The 22049-nt window shown below is 42.6% G+C and overlaps 2 protein-coding genes across 2 annotated transcripts in view; both read left to right on the top strand.

Annotated features, from left to right (window-relative positions):
- The first annotated feature begins 5225 nt into the window (after window positions 1-5225).
- LOC141571250 (uncharacterized) lies at window positions 5226-20558 on the top strand. The gene is made up of 4 exons (XM_074331503.1): window positions 5226-5249; window positions 5465-5725; window positions 5918-6356; window positions 18256-20558. The coding sequence occupies exons 1-4, from the start codon at window positions 5226-5228 to the stop codon at window positions 18303-18305; spliced, it is 774 nt and encodes a 257-aa protein (XP_074187604.1). The 3' UTR covers window positions 18306-20558.
- The window catches only part of STOX2 (storkhead box 2), a 214876-nt gene continuing 199236 nt past the window's right edge, over window positions 6410-22049 (top strand). Inside the window, exon 1 of the mRNA XM_019736145.2 lies at window positions 6410-6767. The gene's annotated coding sequence lies outside the window, so the exon portion shown is untranslated. The remainder of the gene's footprint in view (window positions 6768-22049) is intronic.

Here is a 22049-nt window from a genome sequence, read left to right as displayed (position 1 = left end):
GGAGGATTATTTGTCTGTCTTCTCTTACAAGCTGTAAACTCCCCCTAAGTAAGGACTACGTCATATTTATTTCTCTCTAATACCCCCCCACATTGCCTAGTATACAATAGTTGTTTGATATATGACTGTTAATGAATGGAAGCAATATTTATTAACTTTCAATCACTCAGAGTTAAAGCCTCAGGTCTGCATGCTAAGGATGTAAACATCCAGGAAAAAGACAATAATTTAGTGGGGCTGAGGGAATTTTGTTCAAATAAAAATGAGTTTTAGGGCCTGCCCGGTGGCTCAGGTGGTTAGAGCTCCGTGCTCCTAACTCCGAAGGCTGCCGGTTCGATTCCCACATGGGCCAGTGGGCTCTCAACCACAAGGTTGCCAGTTCAATTCCTCAACTCCCACAAGGGATGGTGGGCTTTGCCCCCTGCAACTAGAAAACGGCAACTGGACCTGGAGCTTAGCTACGCCCTCCACAACTAAGACTGAAAGAACAACAACTTGAAGCTGAACAGAACCCTCCACAACTAAGATTGAAAGGACAACAACTTGACATGGAGAAAAGTCCTGGAAGTGCACACTGTTCCCCAATAAAGTCCTAAAAAAAAAAAAATGAGTTTTAGCATGAAATTTGTGGTGTGTTGATGAGTTAGATTTACAGTAACAGGCAGGAAAAGAGTAAAATATTTAATGGGGAAAAGTATTATTTTAGACTGGTTTCTATTCTTAATTGCTTCCATTCATAACTACAGGAATTAAACATAAATGAACCACTAACAGAAAAGTGAGACAAAAATATACAATAAATATGTATGTATATATATGTGTGTGCATATATATTGGGGGTGCCAAAAAAATATATACAAGTGGACACTTTGGTCAACGTTGCTCAAGCAGTAGTTCGCTGTAATCAGAAGTGTCTGGATGCTGATGGTAACCACTTTGAGCACCTCTTGTAATCGCAGGAGTCAAACGTGACTTGTATTCATCTTTTGTTATTGGTATATATTGAGTATTACAATTTTAATACAGTTTTCCTTTCTTAAAATGTGCATACATTTTTTTGGCACCCTCTGTATATAACTATAAATATTAATATATATTTGTATACTGCTCTTCGAAAATTGGTTTTGGACTGGGATGGGCTGCCATTGTAATTGAAATGCCAGGGCTGGTACCATATGAAGGCCAGAGTACAAAGGGTCATGGCTGGGTGATTGTCAACAGAGGCATTATTCAGAAGCATCTCAAGAACAATTTAGAGTTCATTTTAAGGCTATATGAGGCTATCGGTTATGGTGGCAATATTAAACTTTGCTCTAGAAAAGATTTCTTCTTTGGGGACAACTGAATCAGAGTAGCATCTTAGGAGCACTTTGAGTCTTCCTGAGGAAGTGTCTCAGGCAGTCAAAAAGTCTTCCTTGTAAGGAAGATCAATATAGGTCTTGACTAAGGTAAATGTCTCTGCTAGGTTGTCGGGAGAAGGCAAATATGTGGTGTATCTTTTTCAGTATGTGATATACTTTTTCTTTTCAATATCAAATTAATTCTCAACCACAAGACATAGCCAATAGTCTTTAGTAAGTGATTCACACATGTGTGGCTATGATAACAAGAGGCTCACGAACTCTTTGAAGAGGAGCGGAGGGGGTCTGGCAGTGTAGTTGATAAAAGCTCAGACTCTGGAACTAGACTGCCTGGATTTGAAGCCTGGCTCAGTGACTTCCAGCTGTAACCCTGAGCATGTTGCTGAACTTCCCTGGGAATCAGTTTCTCATCTTTAAAGTCAGGATAACAACAGTATCTACCCCATATGGTTGTCGTGTGGATTAAATGAATAAATGTACACAAAGTAGTTGCAGGCTACGTGACACCTAAGAAGCACCATGTAAATGTTAGCTATTTTTATTATTAATATGGGATAAGCAATCACAGACATGTAATTCAGGGCATCAATGATCGATGCTATTTTTCTCAGCTAGTAGGTAAGCATGTAGTCATAAGCGTCAAACGGAATCACTAATACTGTATAAGTGGTGTGACACAATTAAGGGTGGAGGTGGATCACTCTTCAAAGAATCCTTCATGAGGCCTTCAGTTGGGACAAATGGTAACCCCACGGTTCTAGAAGCTCTGTGGAAATTGTGGTCTCCCACTGTAGTAAGGTTTTATTGAGTGGTTTGTTCAGATGCCACTCTTTCTGACACATTAATCGATGGGTGCCATGAATTACAGACTTATGTGTCTAAATCCACCAACAAGTCTTGTGATATGAAAATAACAACAGGACTTCCTTTTTTGTTTATAAAAGTTGACTTTCCACAGATGCCACATTCAAGATGTCATCGAAATATTATTGCTGTCTGTATGTGAGAGGGAACATTTATATTAGAAGTTGTTCTCTTAATTTTATACTTTATTGCGAACAGCTTAATAATGGAACATTTTCATGGTTGGTTATAAATGTTGTGGTAGATAGCCTCAAAGATGACCTCAAAGGATCCCTACCTCCTTGTTTTCATAACTTTGTGTACTCTTCTCCCTTTGAGGAGGGGTTTGGCTTTAGTGACTCACTTCTAGCAAATAGAATGCAGCAGAGGTGTTGGGATGTCGCTTCCAAGATTGGATAGTGATTTCTGACTTGGGTGATCTAGGGAAAGCCATCAGGCAGGTTGTGAACCACCCTATAAAGAGGTTCATATTGCTAGGAACAGAGAGTGAGGAACTAAGGTCCTCAGTCCAAGAACCCTCAAGAAACTGAGTCCTGCCAACAACCACATGAATGAGCTTGGCAGTAAATCCACACCCAGGTGGACCTTCAAATGAGACTGCAGCCCTGGACTGACTGCAACTTCATGAGAGACCGTGCGCCAGAGGCACCCAGTTGAACTGTACTTAGATTCCTGACCCATGTAAGACAGTGAACTTAATGGATAAATGTATGTTTTCTGACTGCTCCACTGACATGCCATCCCCCCATCTTTCTCCTTCTCCCTCGGCTTCCCTATTTCCTGACACACAATATGAAATTAGGCCAATTAATAGCCCTGCAATGGCCTCTAAGTGTTTAAGTGAAAGGAAGAGTCACATGTCTCTCACTTTAAATCAAAAGCTAGGAATGATTAAGTTTAGTGAGGAAGGAATGTCAAAAGCCAACACAGGCCAAAAAGCTAGGCCTCTTGTGCCAAACAGCCAAATTGTGAATGCGAAGGAAAAGTTATTGAAGGAAATTAAAAGTTGCTACTCATGAACACACCAATGATAAGAAAGCCAAACAACCTTATTGCTGATATGGAGAAAGTTTTAGTGGTCTGAATAGAAGATCTAACCAGCCACAACATTCCCTTAAGCCAAAGCCTAATCCAGAGCAAGGCCCTAACTCTTCAATTCTATGAATGCTGAGAGATGTGAGGAGGCCCCAGAAGAAAAATTTGAAGCTATCAGAGATTGGTTCATGAGGTTTAAAGAAAGAAGTCATCTCTATAACATAACAATGCAAGGTGAAGCGGGAAATGCTGATATAGAAGCTGCAAGGAGTTATCTAGAAGATCTAACTATGATAATTAATGAAGGTGGCTACACTAAACAACAGATTTTTAATGTTGACAAAACAGCCTTATATTGTAAGAAGATGCCATCCAGAACTTTCGTAACTAGAGAGATGTCAATGACTGGCATTAGGGCTTCAAAGGACAGGCTGATTCTCTTGTTAGGGGCTAAGGCAGCTGGTGACTTTAAGTTGACACCAGTGCTCATTTACCATCCTGAAAATCCTAGGGCCCTTAAGAATTATACTACATCTACTCTGCCTGTGCTCTATAAATGGAGCAACACAACCTGGATGACAGCACATCTGTTTACAATATAGTTTACTGAATATTTTAAGCCCACTGTTGAGACCTATTCTTAGAACAAAAGATTCCTTCCAAAATATTAGTGCTCATTAACAATGCACCTGGTCACCCAAGAGCTCTGATAGAGATGTACTGTGATATTAATGTTGTTTTCATGCCTGCTAACACAGCATCCATTCTGTAGCCCATGGATCAAAAAGTAATTTTGACTTTCGAGTCTTATTATTTAAGATATACATTTTGTAAGGCTATAGCTTCCATAGATAGTGATACTTCTGATGGATCTGGGCAAAGTAAATCGAAAACCTTCTAGAAAGGACTCACCATTGAAGATGGCATTAAGAACATTCACGATTCATGGGCAGAGGTCAAAATGTCAACATTGACCTCAACATTCAACACAGGAGTTTGAAGGAAGTGATTCCAGCCCTCATGGATGATTTTCAAGGGTTCAGACTTCAGTGGAGGAAGTAATTGCAGATGTGGTAGAAATAGCAAGAGAACTAGAATTAGAACTGGAGCCTGAAGATGTGACTGAATGGTTGCAATCTCGTAATAAAACTTTAACCATGAGGAATTGCTTCTTATGGATGAGCAAATAAAATGGTTTCTTGAGGTGGAAACTACTACTCCTGGTGAAGATCTTGTGAAGATTGATGAGATGACAACAAAAGATTAAGAATATTACACAAACCTAGTTGATAAAGCTGCAGCAGGTTTTGAGAATTCAATTTTGAAAGTGTTATTACCTGGGTAAAAGGCTGTGGAACAGCACCACATGCTACAGAGAACTCATTCATGAAAGGAAGAATCAATGGATGTGACAAACTTTATTGTTGTCTTATGAAATTACTACAGCCACCCCCAACCTTCAGCAACCACAGCCCTGATCACTGAGCAGCCTCAACACTGATGCAAGACCCTTCATCAGCAAAAAGATTACGACTTGATGGTTAGTATTTTTTTAGCAAGAAAGTGTTTTTAAAATTAAGGTATGTACCTTGTTTTTTTTTTAGACATAATGCAATTGCATACTTAATAAACTACATTATAATGTAAATAACACTTATATGCATGGGGAAACCAAACAATTTATGTGACTCCCTTTGTTGCAATACTGGCTTTATTGTGGTGCTCTGGAATAGAATCCCACAATGTCTCCAAAGTATGCCTGTATAGTCCTTCTCAATGAAAAATAACCAAAACAGAACCTTGTGGAGAAACAATCATAACAAGAGTTTTTTTTTAATTTTATTTATTTTTTAGCATAATCATTACCTTTCCTGGTAAGTTTCTGCATCCTTTTAGTAGACTGGGTGTTGTGTAGATAACACTGGGAATCACTGGGTTTTTCCTATAGTAGGAGCACAGCAAGTGATGGAGCTGCAAGAACAGAATTCCGTGAGTTTGGAAGGAGGAACTGATGACCACTTTTCGTGATTTAGTTAAGTTTTTTAAACAGCCACTTCCAAGGGCACATCAAGCAGTCAGCGAATCCACTTGTTCCAGCAGGAGATGGGAGGTGGGGGCGGAGATGGAGCGTGGGGAGGAGCGACATTCACAGTTCGGGAATCGGTGCCTTTCAAGTGTCGCTGTGCGTCCCCTCCGGCCTCCAGGTCTCCCCTGAGCCCCGCCAACTAAGCGCACACCGCCTCCCACCCCCCAAGCCGGCGGTCCGCGCCACCTCGACCACCTCCCACAGCGAACTGCTGGGGATTACTCGGCCGATTCTGGCAGAGAGGGTTCCCGGGACTCAGCGCGAATTGCCCGCCTCCTCCCGCGTCTCCGCCCCCTGCCAGGGCCGCTGGGCGCCGAGGGAGGCGAGGGTGCCGCCGCAGGAAAATGAGCGGTGCCCGGAGGGTGGCCCCGAGCTGCAGGTAATGCGCGCGAGACCTTGGTCCAAGACGGCTGCGCACACCCTCAGCTTCATCGCGCGGCGAGCCCTGCGCGGTCCGTGGGCTTAGCCCAGGGGCTGCACGGGGCGTCCTGGGCGGTTGGGGAGCAGAGTGGGGGGGCGCGGTCAGCCCAGGCCTTGGGGGACACTAACGCTACTTGGGCTTGTCGCGCAGCGACAGTCCCGCGGCTGTCCCTTGGAGCGGCAGGAGGCGGCGGCAGCGGTGAGCGGGGTCCCGCGGCAGGCGTCGATGCCTCTGAAGATGGAGAAGTTTCTGCAGATCGCGCCTCACTCTCTGGCCATCGTCCTGGGCCCCGCCGAGGGTCCGGCGGGGGAGAGGTCCCGGGCCGCCCAGGCCGCGCCCCCGGCCAAGCCCCGGCAGCTCGCCCGGCACCACATCGGCTACGAGATCTTCGCCGACTTCAAAGCCGAGAACATGCAGCACTTCTGGAACAAGAAAGTCACGGCCGCCGTGGCCGAGACCTTCTTCCTGGGCTGGATCGACGAGCAGGTTCTGCTGATCCAGGGCAAGGAGGAGCACCTGGAGGCACTGCGCGAGGGCTGGACGCGCCGGGCGCTGCGGCCGCCCTCAGGCTTCCACATCCGCTGCCTCGGTGAGTCCCGGCCCCTTGGGGCCCCTGCCCCGCCCTGATCCCGCAGCGGGCACCGCGCAGGGGACCGCCGCTCCCTGGAACGCCGCGCGCCTCCCTCCACCTACGCGCCCGGGCCGGGGGAGGGGCCGGCGGTCCTCTAAGAGCCCGGGATTGGGGAACTTCCTGGCACCTAGAGCGGGGATTTGTACCTTCCCCACACGCCACCTGGCCGGCCCGTGGTGCATTCCTGGCGGCGCCGGCGGCGCGCTCCGGCCGGGTGGTGCCGGGGGACTGGCCAGGTAGGAGGCGGCGGCGCCGCGGGAGGCTCGGCGGGTTCGCGGCAGCTCCCGGATCTGCGAGTCGCACCTTTTCCGCACTGCTCGGGCTGGGAAGTGTGTGTGAGCCGAAGAGAAGTCGAGAGAGAGGATTCAGGTAGCATCAGGTGGCAACCGGCTCCACCGCGGGACGCGGCAGCGGCGGGCAGTTCAGGTGGCGGCTGCACCCGCCCTCCCCGGACGGCGTCCTTTCCGGAGGACGCGTCCTGCAGCTTGTGCTGGCTGGTGGAATTTTAAGCGGGGGCATTTCTGTGCAAGGCAGAGCTGTAGATTTCGTTTTAGATATTCTGCTTCCAGTACATCTTTCTTCAGGGCATTTTATGTGTTGAACGGAAGGACACGAGGAGAACAGGGGAAAGTCTGATCCTCAACAAAAGAGAAAACGGTGCCGGGGAAGAGAGCCCGGCAGGTGATACTCGCCGCCCACTTCCAGTGGTGCTTGACTAGCTGTTTGTTATTACACCACTTTATAAGTGTGTTTCTTAATCCAGTTTGCCTCTCTTTTAGAACATTTCAGTTTTGTACCTTGGGGCCAGTGGCTAAACGCGTGTACAGTAAATAGTGTTTTATGAAACGATTTCAAGAAAGAAAGCATTCTTTCTAGTCTCAAGGTCTAGAAATTCTTTCATGACATTTTGGGAGGAGGTCGAAAGTTCAAAAGCTAAAAGACTGTAAAGCCTCCTTTTTCGTTACTCGCGGTTGCTTTGCCGCCTTCCTCTGAAGGATTAGCTTTTACCTGCTAATGTGTCTTTCTCTGTGCATGTGACAAATGTATAGCGTTTTTTTATTTTGTTGTGTTTTGTCTGTTTTTACATAACAAATCTTTACAATTAACTAGAGAAAAAAACTACTAAGGCTTGCAGCTTGTGTGTTTTGTAATCTATCCTGAATTTCAAAAGGCGTCTTAATTCTCTCTCTCTCTCTCTGACTTTAGCAAAAACCTCAATAGCGTCCCTGTAATTAAGCTGCCTTAGCAAAGGGGCCAAGATTAATGCCTCTGAGACTTAATCTGCTCTTGTACTGTAGAACTGCAACACATGAGGAAGTAAGAATATATGTAGTCATTGGTATGCACTGAATAGGTTGCATTTTAATAATTTTCTTTTAAACTTGGCTTCATGCTTATTTTTTACTTTTTATTTTGGCAAATTTCAAACATATTCAAAAGTAATGTATATCCCCACTGTCTGCCCATCCGCCTGCACCATTTTGAAATTCCAGATATAATAATATCAGTATCATTTGATTTGTAACTATTTTTGTTCATATATAGTGTACATTTTTCATTTTAGCAGAATTAGTAAACTCTGGTGAGCTGTCATATTAACCAAGAGAATTATTTTGGCAATCTTCAGGGTTCCAGATTGCTGCAGTTGATTGACTATTGCCCTGATCTGAGTAGATAGTCTTAGCGTCTCAAGGTGACCCGCAGGTGGTTGGTGTGGCAGCTGCTTTGCCCAGCTCAGCCCTTACCTCAGTACCATGATAGGAAACAAAGGACTACCTGCTAAAGGGGAGGCATCAGATAAAGAAGCAGGGATGATACCTGCTGGGATCCAAGAGGTGACTTTCTTTTGAACTTCCTTGGGGGTTCACAGTCTCCACTATGTAGAATTCCAATTTTGCTTCAATAATGATGGTGAAAGGCTGAATTGTTTGAAAGAGTTTATCTACTATAAAAATTCTCTAAGGGAACCTTTGTGTCTGCTGCAAAGCTTCCTGATTTTTTTGTTGCAAGCTCTTTTATTGAGCTTTGGAATTCCAAAGTCGGGGAGCCACTGATGACTGGCTCACAACCTTTTATTCTGAGTCACAGTCGATGCATCGACAAGTTCTTACATTCAAGAAATAAAACAAACAAATAAACACAAAACATACAATGGTATACTAAGAGGGAGCCCAGCTGTAACTTGGTAAAGAGTGAGTGATATTATCAGGAATAGCCTTGAATCTGTCTAATTTATATACAAAAGCAGGAATCACTATCTTTATTATCCCTTGATAGTTTGTTATTAGTCATACGTTTCTTGCATCATCCCTTTCAACCGATCCCTCAATACTACCTATGCTACCATCAGGTACTTCTATGTTATTTTGTGATTTTGGCTAATTCTTTTATGAGTGTGAAACAGCCAGCAAACGAGACACATAGAGAAACATTACTGAAGGCATTGGATTCCCATTTGTTGAACTTTGATGACATTAATCGGTCACCAGATGTCCTTTAAATAACTGATAGGCAAATGCCAGTTTAAGTTTTTATTATTGCGGTAAATAATTATTCACAAAATTTGGTTCTTTTCTAAGTGTTCTCTTAGAGCTCATCTTAGAGCGTGGTAATAAAATTGCTCCGTTAGATCCTGGCAGTGAAGGAAGGAGAGTAATAGCTTTGAAGTTCCATTCTCCTGGATGTGTGCTCCAGCACAACCCGGAGTGGAGAAGAGGTCTGCGCCGGCGCCCTTTCCTGGCCATGCTACAGAACAGTGGAGGCAAGCCTACGTACACTATTACAGCTGGACTAAGAATGAGTTAGTATTTTGTTTGGTAACATTTTGAGACATTTGTTTTGAAGTTGCCAGCGTTTTGGTGCCTGTCATTCCAGAAGTACTCCTGTATGGTTCTAACCAACTATAAAATTTCAGGTGGGGCTTGGACAGTGAGGAGATGATTATCGGGTTCAACAAGAAGCAGGGAATTAAGCAACTCAAAAAGGAAAAGTAGTTTTGGTCCGGAATATTCAAATCCACTACTTTAGAAATAACCTACTCTGGGCATGTAGAAAAGAAGTTCAGACTTTCAATTTCCAGGACCCTCAAAGGGGATATGTGTGTGCAGGAAACTAGTAATGTTTTAAAGTTGTGCTGTGTATGTGGAGTAAATCACATGAAGTTTAATCCCATACATATTTATTGCGTGCTACTGGTGCCTGTGTCACTCCTGAGATTATAAAGACTGAGGAGGCATGCAGTCTTTTTTGGGATATGTGCACCAGAACTGTGAGTGTGCTATGTGCTTTGAGGACAGCGAGCATGAAATAGTTCCTTCTGCCTTGTGAGCTGGTAGCCAGGTTCCCAGAGATGAGGCTTGAGCCTTGTGTAGATGTGCGGCGCGAGTGGCTCATTCAGAACAGGAGAGCTGTCCTACCCTGGAGAGCATGAGTAAAGTCAGGGGGTTGGGGATTTCATGACATGTTTGGAAACTGGCTGGTTTGGGTGTGTGGGGGAGAGTGACATGATAAGACAATGGAAAGGGAAGCTAGCGCCAGATATGAAGATGTAGAAGCCACTGGTGGCTTTTAATCAGGGTGAGAGGTGACATGGTTTGATCTTTGGCATGAGTATTCTGGGGCCAGTGAAGGTAATGGATGGGATGGGGAGGAGATTAGACACGGGTACCAGCTGAAAGGTTATTGAAACAATTGTGGGGAAAGATCATGAGTACTATATTAGAGCATCTGCTCTCTTATGACCGTGGGTACATTCCCATCGTCAAGGGTTATTATCCTAACAAAGGTACCGTTGTAACCTGGTTGAACCCAAAGGCCTTTGTGTGAGTACAGGCCCTCCTCCCTCCTGGGCTCATGGGGCTTTATGACCTTCTGCTGTAGTCAGATCCCGGGGTCAATCTCCATAGGTTCCCCTAATTTCAGATCTCAGGGAGCATGGGTTAGCACCTCTGTCCCCTCCAGTTGCTCTTTATACTTTCCCAGTTTATCCTTTGATATTTAAATAGGGCCAAATATGCTTTTTAGGCTTTAAATCAGACATATTTTACATTATGAAATTGTTTAGAACGTATGGGCATCAAGATTTTATTCTATTCCAATATCTGTATTGGAATTTTCTCAAAAAGAGTTGTTCTCTTAAAGTAATTTCTCCAAGTAGTAAAATTTTAAGACCGAGTTGTTTATTAAAAAATGTATACTCTAAAATATTTTGTATGCATTCCCCAAAAGTTGATTCAGTTAAGTCAACTTAAAATTAAATGATGTTTTAGACTAATGTCTGGGATTGCTTAATGAGTGTTATAAAGCTTTTTGAATTACTGATTCGTGCAACAACTGGAACATCTACCAGTTTTTGGGATTTGTTCTGGGAACTGAAATGGAGAACAAGTCAGATGGTCCTTGTGCTTTTGGAGGTTCCATTCTAGTGGGGCAACAGACATTTCAATAATCAAACAAAGAAATAAGAATTTCAGATAGTTTTAAGTGCTGTAAAAGTTAAGCCGGTAATAGAATAGGGAGTGGCGGGAAGAAACGAGATCATAAGTAACATTTATTGATAATTGTTTTCTAAGTACTTTATTTTTATTAACTCATCTTTAAGACAACTATATTATTTAGGTATCTTTAGTTTACCCATCTTACAATTGAAGAAATTGAGGAACAGAAGGACACATTCTTCTCCAAGGACACCTAGTTAGTAAATGATAGAGCTAGGATCTGGACCCAGGCAGCAAGATGATAGAGCTGGTGCTTTGAGTGACAGCTCAATAATACTTCATTTCATGTAGCATTTGACCGATGGACAGTTGGCCAGCAATGAACAAGGAGCAGATAGAAATCAGCTTGACTTCTTGCAGAAAGAGAAAAGAAAGCCAGGGGGCCTTGGGCTTGTTGAGCCAGCAAAAGAACGGAAGGTGTGACAGGAACTGAGACCGACTCCAGGTCATGTGGGGTTTCATGGGATTTTATTCTGTAGTAACATGGCATCGAGCATTTAATAAATGTAGAGAGCACTGGGTAGGAGTCTGTACAATATCCAGAAAAGTTTCAGACGTGGGCCTCACTCTTAGGGAAACGTACTTCTCATATTAAAATCTCAGAGTGTAAGTCTAAACAGTATACAATGATACACTTCAAGTTTTATTAATTTCTAGCTAGTCATAAAAATATTTTTGTGAATTACCTCACTCTGGTGCAAAGATGTTTCCAGTAAAGGTGTGTCAGTTTCATTGTAGTAAAGCATTTAGAATGAACTTCGGAGACTCAAGGCCTTGCTGTGAACGCTGAGAGGCTTTGCAAAGATTTTTAAGTTTCACCTCTTTGTTTAATTCTGATCTTGAGCACATGTTTGTTTCCCTCTCACATTAAGAAATAAATCTACTGGTTATCACTAAATTCTTTTTAAAGGGGCATAAAACTAAAGGATCTCTGTCTGTGTCTCTTGTGCTGGAGTGAAAGCACTTGGGTGCTTTTAGTCCTGAGGTCGATCACGTATTTTGGGGTAAAAAAACGGACGGAGGTTTGTTATGGACAAACTACTTACTACAAATAATTTTAAACATTTCATTCCGCTTAAAATATCTCACCTAGTGCTGTATATGGGGTGGGCTTTACCATAGTCACTTGAAGTTTAGAGATTGTGCTTGTACCATTATTCTACTCAGTTTGTACATTTGTAAAACAAGTTTTGAACCTTTCCATTCTGTAAATAGCTGTAGACATAATATCATTTCAGACACTTCTTAATTTGGATGCACCAACTATCTGGTTTATAGTTTATCTCAATGAAGAGGTTAAATAGATGTACTGATAAGGTACAAGCTGTGAATACGTATAACATTTATAATACACACACACATATATATATATCTATAAGGGTATATCTTTAGGAAGGTTGATATTTTGATATCAATCTCTTTTGATAGAGAACAGTGAATTTGGGCACTGTCAAAAGCCAGTATCTCTTTGAAGAATTTGATGAATTACTGAGATAAAGAGGTAAAGGAATTTATCAGAGTCTTTGGTGATGCAGGTGAGGGTAAACCCTCCTAGGAGGGCAGATCCAGCAAATGAGAAAGTCCCCAGGATAGTGTGGACACCACGTGGAACAGACTCAAGGTCTTAAGATGTCCTTGTGAATAGGAAAGCATACCGCTGCTCAAACAAACACAATGAAATTCCTCCTTTTTCTCAATTTCTTATGAAGGCCTTATGATTTTCTGAAATGTAAGTCCATCCCTTAGTGTAAAATGACTTGTCTCTGAAACCAGGATGTCACCTCTACCCTCCCAAATGTTAAACGTGGGGAGCGTGTAAAGTCCCTCAGTCTGTGTGGATGCTGCCTGAGTTGTAGTACGTCCAAAAGAGCCCCATTCTCATGAATCTAGGGGTCCCTGCAGGTCCCTAAAGGCTTGCCAGTGTCTTGTAAGGGGTGGGATCCAGTCTGATGGGCTCTATCTTCCTACCGCTCCGATTGCTGCAGCCTCTGTCTTCACAGTGAGCACAGGGAGCCGAGAGGATGCTGGCTCAGGGGATGCTATGCGTGCACTGGTCCTCTGTGGGGTTACTTACTGAGGAACTCCGCATTTTCCTTCTGTTGCTGCCACCCTTCCTCCAGTGTTGTATCAAACCCTTTCCTCCCCATATTTATCCCCCCCCCCCCGGGTTTGGGCAATTTTTCCTTTCAAACCTTTGCAACAAAAGATTTTGATTACTCGTACGTCTCTGCCTTTCTATTCTAAGTAAAGTCGTCCCCCTGCCCCTCCAGAATTTTCTGGAAACCAAAAGTCTTCTGTGTCCATTTTTCCAGGACAGTAGAGCTCAGCACCTTCTCTTCTAGGGAAACTTGTCCTCAGAGATTCCAAGCCACCTCCCCCCAGTCATGACCCCCACCACCCTTGAAAGGGACATTCACGAATCTCCAAGATAGTTTTCTAACATCTTCATTATGAAAAAGAGAGGAGAACTTTCTACATGTTTAATTCTTTAGAGGGGACTTTCAAAATAAAACTTCATTTACAGAGATCCTTCATCTTTGCTTGTTGCCCCTTTCGGCTGCTTTCTGCTCTTGGGTCAGTCCTGAAGTTGGACGTCACCCGTCTGCCAAAGCTGGCGGTGTGCTTGTTCCAGAGTGAGGTCGGTGTTTGCAGCCACTCCTGCACCAGTGCTGCTTTCCTGCCCTCTGAATTCCACTTTAAGTGACACCTGTCAAGGTGGCAGCTGTGCTTTGTCTACACAGTCCTAGACCCATCAACCTTCCAGCTCAATATCTTAATACTTCCTGCCTGTTCCGAAGCCCTTGGTGGGTGGATTGAGCTGGGAGAGGCTGACCCTGGGCCACGTGGGATGGACCATGTGTGAAACCATGAGTGAGGGGAGGAGGCGGGAGTTGAGACAGGACATGACTGAAAAGTGGCAAAGGGGGAAGACAGAAGAAGGGAAGTAAGGGGCGCAGTGATCCCATGGAAGCATTGGAAACTGAGTTATGTGAGGTGCAGGGTGATTACAGGTTGGAAAGCGTCTTTCTATGAATCGGGCCCTCTTCTTGGAAATTTTGTCTACCTGTCTGGCAGGGTTGGGGTTTGGGTCTGAGCTCTCTGCATTCTCTCTGCCAATCTCGCCAAGGTGAGGAGGAGGGCTGCGGACTCTAATATGTGGTGCTGAAATAGAGGGTTCCCTCCCTCCCCCCGATGTGGGAGAAGAGCTGTCCAGTCTGGACAATGGACCTTGTCTTTTTTATTTCTGCTTTTGGCCAACAAACCTGACACTTCCGTACTCTTCCTGAGGAAGTGAAAGGATGATACAGCTCAATGAATCTGCCATCCTTCTGGAAAGACATTCCAATTCTTTATTTCATTGATTATTGTTACATTGATGCCATGATCTCATTATCACAATCATACAGCTGTATCTCACCAAATCAATATTACCAGTATTCATCTAGATCCTCAACCCTTCTTCTTCTAAAGTATCCTCTTGCCCACTAGGTTCTAGTGGCTGAGGCTTTCTTTCCCCCTTGGTCTGTTATGTTTGGGTCTTGATAAGGTTGGGAAGACTTGGAAAGCTTGCCGACTTTGGAGTTAATATAGAATCGCAGGAGACATGAGTGATTCTTTTTTTCTTATGGGGGACTTTGTGAGCTGCATGATTTGTCTGTGTTGATGACTTTTCTTTCATCAGAGTCTGGTTATTAATTTGTTTTTTTAAAAAAGCCTTTAAGTTAGTAGACTGTGAAGCACTGATGTAGAAAAATGAAAGCAGTACTTTATAAACCATGTCTCTGACTGCCCCCAGATAATGGGGGTTATTCTAGTTTCTTCTACTCTTTCCCGGATCTTTAACATTTTCTCTTATATTGAAGAAGGAGCATTCTAGAAGACAGTTTTTATGCCATGTGCTCCTTCATTTTATTAAATGTTTACTGTCTCTACTTCAGCTTCGGGGAGGGGATGGGGAGGGAAGGGAAAGGAGGAAGAAGAATGAATTTTTATTAATGCTTACTGTGGGTCAGGAATTTTCTAAGCACTTTAATATATTGTCTCATTTAATTCTTACAGAGGCAGCACTAACATTACAGCAGGTCATCAGTCATCTGATGCATATATACCTTAGGAATTAAACTCGTGTTTGTATCAGTTAGCCTATGGTAAAATTAGTTTTGTTTTAAGTCACGGAGAACGTTGAGAATTTACCGTATTTCCATATCAATTAGTCTGTGGTAAAATGGATTTCATTATATGCTGTTTCGTTTAAAGTCAGAGAACCTACTGACGGCATTAAGTGAGAATCTACTGTATTTCCATTTTACAGAAGGGAAGCTGAGGTTCAGGGTGGAACCTTGTATGAGTAAGAGATCGCACATTTCAACCCAGCATCTGACTCCAGAGCCTGAGCTGTTAACCTTTGTGTTTTCAGATTCTAGGAGTAAGGACATTATCAATTCTGTTTTACTTAATCTAATTTAAAGTCGTTGTTTTTACAGCCAGGTACTTGTGTTTTCTGCATAAAAAGTTACACTAAGAGTCTTAGGTCTGAAAGAATTCTTCCTTTTGAATTTTCCTAACTTGAAACTTAATTTGGTGTGATAGTGTACTTCAATTACTTTTGGTTATGATGCCAGAAAAGATTTTTCTTTTTCAAAAAAAAATCAGCAATATAAGATGTAGATTCTGTGAATGAATATATTGGGTAGTTTATGATTTATACAGTGTGACTGTTAATATATAAAGTTTTAAAGCTATGAAATTGGAGGGCTGTTTAACCTTGCATGCACAAGAATGCTAGACTACCCTACTGGATGAGAATAGTACTTACACTCACCATAGCTGTGCTCAGGAGGTATAGACACATAAGCCCTTCCCCAGGCTCAGCACTTCCCTTGTTTTCTCCTGTTTTTTTGAGCCTGAGAGACATGCGCAGCTGTTGCAGTGCTTCTTGCTGCTGAGACACGAATCAGTTTCCTTTCAGCCTCTCTCCTTACCCCCTGGAGGGTCTTAGATGTTGGTAGGCCTAGAAATCAGCTGGGGGGCTTATTAAAAACACAGGTTCCCCAGCACCAGCCCTGGAGATTTTAATTCAGGTATCTGGGTTTTTATCAACCAAGCCAGGAGCTTCTGATGCAGGAGGTGCATATCAGCTTTTTATAAATCATTTACATTGAACTGAACTAGCACAATGCCATTTTCAAGTGGTCTCTGCCATTTTTAGAAATGAAGAATTAAGTACCTTCTTTAGTGCTTTCCTTTTGACCTTGTATGTAGACCAATGGTTTTGCAAACCTGATTATTCTGTAGCTTAGTAAACCCTGCATTCGCCACCATCAGCCTTACGGACGTGAAGTGGAGAAAGAGCCACAGCTGCTCCCTTGCTGTGTAGACATGAGTGGGTAAAACCACTTCCATGCCTAGAATCCCCCTTTGGACAGTGTTGATTTGGACTAGAGGTTGTTGAGGCTGCTCCTGCGTTGTCAGGCCTCAGCACAGGGAGAGGTGACGGAGGCCACACAGCAGTGGCACCCATATAGTCTAAGGAGGTTACATCAATGTCATGAGAAATTGCATTTTTGATTTTTCTTTTTTTTTTTTGTCTGCCAGTTTATACTGTGCAGGTACAGTTGGCCCTCCATATACATGGATTTTGCATTCATGAATTCAACCAACCTCGACTGACACAGTGTTGTTTTGATGGGCTGACTATGCATTTTTCCACACCATTTTATATAAGGGACTTTAGCATCCTTGGATTTTGGTCTGCATGGCGGTCCTATGACCAGTCCCCTCACAGAGACTGAAGGCTTGTACAGGCGCACCTTGTTTTATTGCACTTCACTTTATTGCACTTTGCAGATACTGAGTTTGACATCAATGTGACAATAATCAATGGGATAAGAATTGGAATTGCTTTCCAGAAGGATGGCAGATTCATTGAGCTGTATCATCCTTTCACCTCCTTGGGAGAAGTCCAGAAGTGTCTGGTTTGTTGGCCGAAAGCAGAGATAAAAAAGACAAGGTCAGTTGTCCAGACTGGACAGCTCTTTTCCCACACGGAACTCGAAACCCTCCTCTCCCATTAAAATTTCTGGCGATGTATTAGTGGAAGGGGGAGGGATCAGTCACATGCTAACAAAATATACATTGAAGCTCTTTCTAAAGAGGTGTTTGATGTGACGTGGTGGTGAGTCCACATAAATTTCTATGACTCTTTGTAAGACTGTCTCCTCTTTAGAATGTAAATCTGTGCTGGTCATCCTGAGGCTCGGGAGGCTGATCTATTCAAAAAATGCTTTTACTTTCACGGAGAGGGAATTAGAGTTTGTACATTTGTGCAAAGAGAGAGGATTTGAGTAATTTTCTCTAAGCCCTGTACCTATGTACTTGAAAGTTCTGATGACTTAAGCATGTGGGCTCGAATGAGTAAATGTAGTTTTTTGTGATATTGTTAATATAGTTCATTTTCCAGGTCAGTAGGTCATTGTGCTGACTTGGTCCTCGAGGCAATAAGATTGTTCCGGCATTTCAATTAAGCTCCTTCCTTCTCAAGTCACACAAGTTGAAATGATTACCATTTATTTCGGCGGGGAGATGTTGTATGCTGCTTCTTTTAAAAAGTTCGTTCTGAGGGAACTAAGTGGGGAAAATGGAATTATATCCAAAAGAAGCATAATCTTGGCAAAATATTCCAGAGCATACCAGTCTAATGATGATTACAGTTGTTAGTAATATATTACGTTTATTTGAGTTACAACGCAACCTCAGAAAATAAGACTTGGACTAAATTAAAAAAAATAAGTTAGATGGTATGTTAATTATATTTCAATTGAAAATAAAATAAGTACATTGGATAATTAAGAAAAGCCCTGGAGAAACTGGTCTGTTTAGGTCTTTGACAAGCAAGAGAGAAAACTATGATCACAGCATATTTCCATTGCCAAGGAAGGGGAAAAGAGTTCTTTTTTCTCATAGTTGAGAGGAAAGGGTGTGAAATGAGATCATAATTACAGGAAATAATGGGCTTTATTGTTAGTGTTCAACCACGTGATGCTAATGTGGGGAGGTAAACACAGGACCTTTTAGTCAGGTCTCTATAGCACTGCACGTTGCCATGTTGGGTCACCCCTGAGGCAGGAATAATAACATGGTACCTTAAAGTAAAAGTGCTGCTGAAAAGTTTCTGCTTTTTAGAAGGGCAGAGGAAGGCGTCAAAATTAGACAAGTTGTATGGGCATTGCCTGAAAAAGAATGTACAGAAGCTTACGTTTTTGTATATGTTATATGAAGTGATCAAAAAGTTTGCTTCCAGAATTGGATGCCTGGAGTCGCCTTAACCGCTAATGCCCAACTTTAACATCTTCCCTTTGCAGGCCTGGCCAACAGTCTTCAGAATCCCTGGTTCAGTTCAGAAGATAAATAATTTCATGAAGCGTGTGTCACGCTTGGATTCATGAATGTCTATTGTAAGGAATAAGGTGCATGTTGTAAATCCTTTCAAAAGCTGCGTATTGATGTCATTTGGCCTTACTCAAGAAAACCTTATTTTAAAAATGGTGGAGGCTTTTTTTTCTCTGAAACATTCACTTGTCTTCTGCATGAGATCAGATGGAACTGAAACGTATTACCGGAAATCCACAAAAGCTGTGAAAGTTTTATATTAAATAGTCTCTTAATTGAAAAGAAAAGCGTCCTCATTAAACACATTCTCATGAAAACCAGCATTTTTACATTTGTCAAAACTTCTTAGAGAGAAAGTAGAGGAGAAATTCCAGATGATATCTTTGTCTAACTCTAAGGCAGGTGCTGAATTGTCTGAGTTGATGACTCAGTTAAAGCTATTGAATTTCCAGTGACGCTAGATCAAACATCATTTTGCTGTCTGCTGTGATAATTGAAGTGTATTCACTTAGTCTGGGTGCAACCTATACCTGAAGTCATGACAGAAGAAAAACAGACTGTACTGTTTTCTTAAGGTAGGAGACCACCGCTAAAGCTCTGAAATGCTGTCAACATTCTTGGAAGCTAGTGAACTGAATCAAAGGAAAAAAACGTCAAACTATTTTGGGGCTGAATTAGAAAACATTGATTTCCAAAACTACTCAGTAATCTGGGAGACCTCAATCCTTACTAACTCGGTGGTTCATTGCATCCAAAAGGGTGTGCTAAACACCAGAGGATGGTCCTTTGTCAAACTCTGAACGCTGATTACAGGGTCCATCGTTTGATGGGTCATCAATGGGAAATATGCTTGCCATATTGGTGAGTAGAAAGACACAATAGCCCTATTTGGGGAACGCCAGGGAAAAGACCAACTTCTTTGCATTTATCAACTGTTTTCAGTTGGAGCATTGCATATTGAAAAAATTAAAACTCTGAATACACCAAAATTGATACTGTAAGGCAGGGGTGTCCAAACTTTTTTCAACGTTCTTCACCAAGGGTCACATGCGGTAAAATACACAAACAACCGGGCCACTCACTCGAGGTGAAGTACGTATTGCCTCACCTGGTTTATTTAAGTAAACTAAATATATTTTTGGAATTTGCTGCGGGCCAATTAAAAATGGATTGCGGGCCGCAGTTGGCCACAGTTTGGACACCCCACAGTTGGCCACAGTTTAGACACCACTGCTTTAAGGGATAAAGACCAACATTACAGTCTATACATTTATAGCTCATTTAAAAAACTAAAACCACCTTCTAATTAATTAACTAATTAATTAATTTTGCTTGAATGGCACTCAAGGCTTCCTGTAGGTTATTTTTAAGAAGTTACATCACATCCAATCTGCTGGATGAATTAGGCAGTCTACTCTTGACACTGGTGGAAAGTTGCATTTGTGAGCTTGTGAGGAGAAACCTTTCTCACCCGTGTTCTTGAAAAGAGAACTCTGGAGAGGAGTTTGGAAAAAGGATTTGATTCAGATGTCAGACATGCTTTATAGATCACTGGCGATCTCCTTATTTGCACAGCAACAGCCAACATGCTTTTCCAGGTATTAACTTATTTCTTTTGTTTACATACATTAGCTAGTCCGTTTTTTTCCCTTCCCTTCTGACTATGAAAATAAGTGGCAGAACATTCGATTTTGAAGTGACTATCACTTCACTTTTGGTGAACAAGCATCCTCAGCATTCATTAAAAATATCATGTGAAGGAAAAATATGTGTATTTCAAGGTTACTATCAATATATTGTTTGAAAATGTCATAATGTTATTTTTCATTGATATATTTAATTTTGTAACTTCAAGTAAAATTAAAGGAGAGCATGATACTTTTATGTTTATTTACCAAAGGGAAGCAGGCGTTGAAAAGGCTTGAAAAATACTGCCAGAGTGAGTCACAAGTAGGAAAATAAAGTTCTTCCTCCATTTGACTTGCTAACTTTAAGACTGTGTTTTCATTCTCATTCGAACTGCCCCTAGAAGAGAAGGTGGCAGGGTTACTCCTAAACAGGGTTAAGCTCATAAATGTTCTGGGAAATAGTTTTGCAGCAGAGTTGAGATTTGGAGTACTTAGAGAATGTGAATTATGGCATGATAAGTATCAGAATTAAAGTAAAACTCCAATCGATATTAGTGGTTAAAAAATCATTTTGCACAGTTCCCTCATTCTGTTTTTGAGGTGTGTTCTAGTTGCATAGTCAATAAAATCTGAAAAATCCAGGTTTTTTTTTTAATTTCATTACTAAAATATTCTGTCCATGCGGCTAATAACTTATGTCCATGAGGCTTATGCTTATGTCTCTCATTTTCTGTTTGTTTGTTTGTTTGTTTTTTTACCATGTGTTCCTATTATTAGGGTCTTATCTAGTAAGGAGAAGCATCTCATGGTCACTTATCTTAGCACTGTTTTCTGCCCTTTGTGGAAAGCCTTCCGGTACCAGGACCAGTCCCTGTAGCTCACTGGGCTGGGTGGTGATAAGCCCCTGTCAAATGATAAGCCTGAGTGCCCTGTCAAGACCTCTGGGCGGATTTGGTTCTCATCTCTGCTTTGAATTTGACTGCCGTGGGGTATCAGACAAGTCCCTGTTCCATCGGGGGATTAAATGAAGTGAAAAATACAAATATGTCCATTTATTCTTTATCCTTCTTGGTTTGTTTGTTTTTGGTCTGACTACTTATACGTAACAATATTATTACATTATTATGTGTCTTGCAAAGGACTGAATTTTTCATACTTGCTTTCAAAGTATGCTGACTAACTAACAAGCTGTTGGTAGAGTAAAATTTGGCTAATTCCAATTGTGGTTTTTGAGATGCTCCGGGTAACCCTGAAACTGGAAGGTAAGAAAAGTTAAGCTAAAGAGTTTTCTGCTTGCGGTCCTGTCGGCATCCTGGTCCTCCTTTTCTGATGTGAATCCAATATAGTGCAACGACTGTAGTTTGCTTTTGAGTTGTGCACAGAGGCTTGGTGAGAGACCTCCCCTGGCTGGATGCCCATGTGTAACCATATGGTACTTCACGGAATGCAGATAATGGCTTCATTTCCCTCTCTGTTTTACTAGGAGGAAACCTGTGCTAGCAGGTAGAAGAGCTTTTTTATAAAGTACAAATGAAAGCATTACACTGGTATTATTCATGCCAGAGCAAAGCAGACTGTTAATGTGTTCAGAAAATTGGAATTCTCTTCCTACTGCTTTCTGGGTATTTTCACCTCTGACTCTGAAGAGAATTGGGGGTGATCTGGACCCTAGCTTTAAGGGTTAGAGGTCACAGCTTCACGCATTTCTGTGTCCTTTGATGTCACAGGTGTTGGGCCTGGGGCCCCTTACAGAGGCGGGTGGGCAGTTAGGTCTCTATGGTGAGGCTTGGCAGTGCCTCCTCCTTGCAGCTGCAAGGCAGCAGCCCCCAGCCCAACCCCCCACTCCCCATCCCCTGGGCCTTCTCAGCTCCCATCCCCCCCTTCAGGTCCTGATTAAAGGGAAGGGGAGGCCCTCTGCTCTCTCAGGCAGCCTCTGCCTCTGCCTCTATAGCTGGTAGAGCACCCATCCCTGTCCCCATCAGGTTTGACTCCACTCTTGCCTCAGGGTCTGTTAGTGAGCAGGCTGGGGTTCTAGATTACAGAGTAGGAGCGTAGGATATTAGATCCAGACAGGACCTCAGGACAGTGTCTCACCCCGCCACCGACTCCTGCCTTTCACCCACAGGACACTGAAGTAT

The sequence above is a fragment of the Rhinolophus sinicus genome, linkage group LG04 (genome assembly GCF_036562045.2).
Source record: "Rhinolophus sinicus isolate RSC01 linkage group LG04, ASM3656204v1, whole genome shotgun sequence".
In the NCBI taxonomy this organism is placed as follows: domain Eukaryota; kingdom Metazoa; phylum Chordata; class Mammalia; order Chiroptera; family Rhinolophidae; genus Rhinolophus; species Rhinolophus sinicus.
The sequence above is the reverse complement of the archived record's forward strand: the minus strand, read 5'-3'. Positions and strand labels throughout refer to the sequence as shown.

Bases quoted from the DNA above. Each gene is read 5' to 3' on its own strand.
- LOC141571250 (XM_074331503.1), top strand. From the start codon at position 5,226: ATGGAGCTGCAAGAACAGAATTCC. The intron at 5,726-5,917 runs GTAATGCGCGCG...CTTGTCGCGCAG, and splicing joins AGGGTGGCCCCGAGCTGCAG to CGACAGTCCCGCGGCTGTCC. The intron at 6,357-18,255 runs GTGAGTCCCGGC...TTCCCTTTGCAG, and splicing joins CTTCCACATCCGCTGCCTCG to GCCTGGCCAACAGTCTTCAG.